Genomic DNA, 6,320 nt, shown 5'->3' on the forward strand with positions numbered 1-6,320 from the left:
ATAGCGAACTAGGGGGAATCGACAACGCACGCTTAATTTCTCCATCTCCGTCAAGGCATTGGGTGGGATTTTCCAGCCCTTCCCACTGGCAGGATTTTCCAGTCCCGCCAAAGTCAACAAGGATTTTGACAGCCCAACAATGGATGGGGAACACACCACAGCAGGGGGGGGGGCCAGAAAATCCCAGCCAATGTTTACCCAACACCAGGTAGGAGTTAATAAGCTAGCTTGAGATAGCAGTTTTCCCAAAAGTGGGAACAACCTGCGTAATGATCTACCTGTCGAGAGAGCAATACATATTTGGTAATGCAGGATTTTGGTATCCTGGCCAGTAAATAAATAAAACTTGTGTGTACTCAAGTAAACTTTGGAACACTGATGTGCTAACATGACAAAAAAAAAGAGGCAGGCTATAGTTGTTACATCCAACGTATAATTTCAGTTGTCCTATTGTTCCCCATCCAACTTTTGCTGTAACGTTTCCCACAGCGAGTTCAACTTGCTTTTAAGGTCTTTTGCATACGGAACGACATGCTCCTGGATGTTCCGGGTCAGGGGAGTTAATGTCTGTCTCACCACCGCCACGTTTTGGTAGAAGTTTTCACTCATCTTCCTGGTAAAAGGGGAAGTATTCTGATGGAATTCATCTAGGTGACGGTTGATAATCCCGGAGGCGTTTTGAGTAAATGGGGCCATCTTTACTTGAAAGTCCTGGAAGTTGGTCTCGATTGACTTCTGGACCTTCCGAGCCAAAGGCTGGAGACCTTCAGCATTCTGAATAATCCGTTTCTTCAGGTTGCGGGCAACGGGTGCCAGCATAACCTGGTAGCCCTCAACACTCTGGTTGACCTTGTTGCGGAAGTCGTCCGTGTAGGAAAGGATTTTGACTTTGAGCTCTTCCAGGTCCTTCTGAATCTTCTCCTCAAGCTTCAGCCCGTCTATCTGTAATCTCTGCTGAATCTCATCTGACAGCGGGGATACCATCTTTTGCAGCTCTGTGACATAATTGTTGAGTTTCTCCAAGCTCTCGGAGATTCTTAGGCTGCAAAGAAAACCGGAGGTTACAGGGAGGCTTCCACCTTTGTCCCCTACATTAAGCAGTACTGTTAAAAATAACTGAGCTAGTTTGCATCTCCCACCTCAATACATTCTGAAATTTAAGCTATTCGAGTAGTGTTGGCAGAAAGGTAAAATATCACAATTGGAAACAGCTAAGATGCAGGTAAGATGCAGGTCCTTACCTGGTCTGGCCTACATGTGACTCCAGAGCCACAGCCAATGTGGTTGACTCTCAACTGCCCTCGGGCAACTAGGGATGGGCAATAAATGCTGACCCAGCCAGTGATGCCCATGTCTCACAAACTAATTTAAAAAATCCCAGATTTTTTAAATTAAATTCCACCAGCTGCCATGGCGAGATTCAAACCTGGGTCCCCAGAACATTTGCTGAGTTTCTGAATTAATAGTCTAGCGATAATACCACTAGGCCATTGCTCTTAGACAACACATGGACACCATGAATCATCTAAACAGAGCTTACAGTTCTATACAAGACTCTGTGGGGAATATTTGCTCGTCTGAGCTGCGAGGAGTGGTTTGCTCTGAAGGTCCAGCAATTTGGAACTCCCCCCACTTGCTACAAAAGTTTATTTATCAGTCACAAGTAAGGCTTACATTAACACAGCAATGAAGTTACTGTGAAATTCCTTGAGTCTCCAATCTTCCAGCGCCTGTTCGGCTCAATGCACCCTAACCAATACAGCCAACCTAATAAATGCACGTACTCCGCAGTGTGTCGGTGAAGTCAGTAATCAGCCATCCGGCTGTGGGTCCAGCCCTGACCCTCCATGTGTCAGACAGTGTGTGGTATGTCAGAGTGAGTTAGCCTGTGGCATGGATGGGGAAGAGGGACGACAGTGTGGGGATCATTTGAGAGAGGAGGGGATGGAGTTGATCAGGTGACTGCTGGTCCCAAGGTGGGAGGAGGACAGGGGGCTGACCTTGTAGGCCTCATGCTGGAGATACAGCAGGCCAGCGCTGAATCAAAGCCCTGGAGAAAGCAGTGGGAGTGGTGGAGTGGGGGGGAGGGAATGACCAGGATGCAAGGGTTGGGCATAAAGGATTGCCTCCTCAATCCATTGAGTTCGCACCTTGGGGAGGCTGCTGGCTTTCCCAGGGAAACTTAGACAATAGGAGTTAAACTTCAACAGAAACATTAAGGAGTCTCACAACACCAGGCTAAAGCCCAACAGGTTTATTCGGAATCATGAGCTTTTGGAGCACTGCCCCTTCATTAGGTGAGCGAGCAGCACTCCAAAAGCTCTTGATGCCAAATAAACCTGTTGGACTTTCACTTGGTGTTGTGAGACTTCGAACTGTGGCCACCCCCAATCCAACGCTGCCATCTCCACATCAAAGGAAACATGACAATGAAACTTGGTTATCAGTTTCAGCCTGACTTCTTCGATTGAGTTAGTCACTCGCACAACTTCCAGCTTCAGTTAAAGCCAGAGGTGAGTGGGTTGGAAGTGGGAGCAGGTCTCACAGACTTTCACTCCCCTCACCTGAGAGAAACTATTTCCTGGGTTAAAGTTCAGCCCAGTGAAAACATTCAAATGTAAGTTAGTCAAAAACAATTAATCTCCGTGATCATTTTTAAATTCTGACTATCAAAACCTTATTGTTCTAAAAACAGAAAATGCCGGAGAAACTCAGCAGGTCTGGCAGTATCTGTGGGGAGACAAATACGTTTCGAATCCGTGTGACTCTTCTTCGGACAGGAGTCCAAGAAATGGGTGGGACGGTGGATAGAGGAGAGCCGGTGGATGTGGTCTTTCTGGATTTTCAGAAGGCGTTTGACAAGGTACCTCACAAGAGGTTATTGCAGAAGGTCAGGGGACATGGAGTTGGGGGTAGGGTGTTAGCGTGGATAGAGGATTGGCTGTCAAATAGGAGGCAGAGAGTGGGGGTTAATGGGTGCTATTCGGATTGGCGGTTGGTGACTAGTGGGGTGCCCCAGGGGTCGGTGCTGGGGCCTCAGCTATTTACCATTTATATAGACGATCTGGAGGAGGGAACCGAGTGTATGGTGTCAAAATTTGCTGATGACACCAAGATTGCTGGAACGGCAAATTGCGCAGAGGGTGTGGAGAGTCTGCAGAAGGATCTAGATAGGCTGGGCGAATGGGCCAGGAACTGGCAAATGGAATTTAATGTTGGCAAGTGCGAGGTGGTCCACTTTGGTAGGAAGAATGGTAGGAAGGATTATTACTCACGTGGCGAAAAACTGCAGCAGGCGACGGTGCAGAGGGACCTCGGGGTCCTTGTGCATGAGTTGCAAAAACCCAGCTTGCAGGTGCAGCAGGTGGTCAGGAAGGCGAATGGGATGCTGGCCTTCATCGCGAGAGGGATTGAATATAAAAGTAGGGAGGTCTTGCTGCAGCTGTATAGGGCATTGGTGAGGCTGCAGCTGGAGTACTGTGTGCAGTTTTGGGCGCTGCACTTACACAAGGATATTTTGGCCTTGGAGGGAGTGCAGAGGAGGTTTACTAGGCTGATACCGGAGTTGAGGGGGTTGAGCTATGAGGAGAGGCTGAATAAACTAGGCTTGTACTCGTTAGAGTTTAGAAGAATGAGGGGAGATCTCATTGAGACTTATAAGATGATGAATGGGATGGATAGGATAGAGGTGGAGAGACTCTTCCCGCTCAGAAAGGACAGTAGGACTAGGGGGCACAGCCTCAAGATAAAGGGGGGCGGTTTAGAACGGAGTTGAGGAGGAACTTCTTCACTCAAAGGGTGGTGAATCTCTGGAATTCTCTGCCCGTTGAAGTGGTGGAGGCTGCCTCGCTAAATATTTTTAAGACACGGGTTGATGGGTTTTTGATAAGAGAGGGGATTAAGGGTTATGGGGAGAGGGCGGGAAGGTGGAACTGAGCCACGACAGATCAGCCATGATCTTATTGAATGGCGGGGCAGGCTCGAAGGGCTAGATGGCCTGCTCCTGCTCCTATTTCTTATGTTCTTATCTTATGGCCTCACTCATCCCGAAACCCATAAAATCCCACCCAAGGTCAATGGACCTTTCCATTGTCCGCCCCCTCTCCCGTGGTGGGCAGGACAGTAAAATTCCAACCATCGGCTCTGCTTCTCTCGCCACAGATGCTGCCAGACTTCCTACTGTGCAGGAGGAGGCCATTCAGCCCATCTGGTCAGCACCAACTACAATCCCAGCCAGGCTCTATTCCCATAACCCCACTTATTATTCATCCTGTTAGTCCCCCTGACACTAGGCTCGATTTAACATGGTCAATCAACCTAACCTGCACATCTTTGGACTGTGGGAGAAGACTGGAGCACCCGGGTGAAACCCATACAGACACGGGGAGAATGGGGAGAGGGCGGGAAAGTGGAACTGAACCACTATCAGATCAGCCATGACCTTATTGAATGGCGGGGCAGGCTCGAGGGGCTAGATGGCCTACTCCTGCTCTTATTTCTTATGTTCTTATGTTCAAACTCCACACAGACAGTAACCCGAGTCCAGAATTGAACCCAGATCCCTGGCACTATGAGGCAGCAGTGCTAACCACCGTGCCACCTGCTGAGAGTTTCCAGTATTTTCTGTTTTTATTTGAGATTTTCCAACACATTGTTATTCTGCTGTATAAATAGTCAAATACGTGCACGACCATTTAAATACTTACTTGAGCTGCATGCCAATCTCCGAGTTATCGATCTGTTTAACAGTGTCTCGAGCTGCGTCACTCACTTGGTTGAAGTAGCTCTGAAGAGTACTTCTCAGCTCATTCAGACGAGTTTGGGTCTCATCCTGCCACAGGGCTGCACCTCGAGCTCCTTGAAGAAGAAAGATCTCCATCGTAACAATTGTTAAAACAGGCTTAAGTCACAGTTTAATCTATATCATTCAAGCTTTATCGTACTTACAAAAATAGCCAAAGACCGATGTATCTGTCTTATTTAGCTTAGTTTTCAATTTTGTTTATTTATTAATGTCACAAGTAGGCTTACATTGACATCACAATGAAGTTACTGTGAAACTCCCTTAGGATTTTAGAAAATACACAGTTTCACTGGTGCTGATCTGTGTACAATCTCTGAGATTACCGTGTAATAAGTAATCCCTGTTCTGAAGATCATCTGAAAGTTTGAGAATGTAATGGAAATTATACAAACGTAGACCATACAACAATTTCCATCAGATGTTGTCGAAGTTGTAACAAAGATGTATCATGTTTGAGCCTGGTTTCCTCCCACGCTCCAAGGATATGCAGGTTAGGTGCAATGGCAATGCTCAATTCCTCCTTAGTATCCCGAGATGTGTAGATTAGTGGATTAGAGGGGTGAGTAATTGGGGTTACAGCGATAGGGCCTGGGTGGGATTGATGTCAAGGCAGGCTCAATGGGCCAAATGGCCTCCATCTGCACTGTAGGATTCTATGGTCACAATGGGGAATAGAATATAAAGGTTTGAATGAGATGCAAGAGGTTCAAAAGAAGGGATAAGATGTGAACTTTGCATTTTCATTTGAAAAGGTAGACTCATAAACAAAGGTAATTAAGTATGACTTCTGAAGAGATTAGCTGAGATAAGGGAAGATCAAATAGGGTAAACTGTGCATCAGAAGCATTTCAATCGATGCAATAATAAGTGTTTGAGAACTCAGCCAACAAGAGGAACAGTTGTTTTAACTCCTAGCAAATCATGTCTGTAAAGAAAGCCTCCCTTGAAAAATAAGTTGTTTCATTCTATATGAAAAGTAACTGCAAAGAGATGTAACTGCCTGGTGTGGTAACTGTTGCTGGATTTGTTATAGTTTTTAAAATTGTGGAAGCTCAGGGAGAATTAGCTCTGTCGCCTTATTGTGTAATACTAATGCACCAATTGGTTCGTTCCTGCACTAATTGAATGAAACATCTCAGCATTACTCATCTGATGAGTTTCCTCTGGCTGCTCCGGTTTCCTCCCGCAGTCCAAAGATGTGTGAGTTGGATAGATTGGCCATGCTAAAATTGCCCCTTAGTGTCCAAGGATGTGTAGGTTAGGGGGATTAATGGAATAAATAGATGAGGTCATGGCGATACAGCAGGGGGGTAGAGGGAATGCTGAGCCTGGGAATGATGCTCTATCAAGGGAGTTGGTGCGGATTTGATGGGCCAATTGGCCTCTTCTGCACTGGAGGCATTCTCTGAAAATGTTTAATGAGTTCTGATGTATGCACAATTCTTTGGTCAGTTTTAATTTTGTACTTTGTGACGGAGTTCCTCATCAGCACAGAGCACCGGACTGAACATGGCAA

General features: G+C 46.4%; 1 protein-coding gene across 1 annotated transcript; it reads right to left on the minus strand.

Annotated features, from left to right (window-relative positions):
• Nucleotides 1–388: 388 nt before the first annotated feature.
• On the minus strand, nucleotides 389–4,879 carry LOC145359788 (uncharacterized). Its single transcript, XM_080214565.1, has 2 exons — nucleotides 4,707–4,879; nucleotides 389–1,042 (listed from the first exon to the last, which is right to left on the minus strand). Exons 1-2 carry the CDS (start codon nucleotides 4,877–4,879, stop codon nucleotides 448–450), a joined length of 768 nt encoding a protein of 255 aa, XP_080070691.1. The 3' UTR covers nucleotides 389–447.
• Between the last annotated feature and the right edge of the window lie 1,441 nt (nucleotides 4,880–6,320).

Source organism: Carcharhinus amblyrhynchos, chromosome 29 (genome assembly GCF_965287045.1).
Source record: "Carcharhinus amblyrhynchos chromosome 29, sCarAmb.v2.hapA, whole genome shotgun sequence".
NCBI lineage: Eukaryota > Metazoa > Chordata > Chondrichthyes > Carcharhiniformes > Carcharhinidae > Carcharhinus > Carcharhinus amblyrhynchos.

What these genes read in the sequence shown, in the direction of transcription:
- LOC145359788 (XM_080214565.1), bottom strand. Translation starts at nt 4,879, where the DNA reads ATGGAGATCTTTCTTCTTCAAGGAGCTCGAGGTGCAGCCCTGTGGCAG. An exon ending in GAGATTGGCATGCAGCTCAA is followed by an intron (nt 1,043 to 4,706) that starts GTAAGTATTTAA and finishes TTTTCTTTGCAG; the next exon opens with CCTAAGAATCTCCGAGAGCT.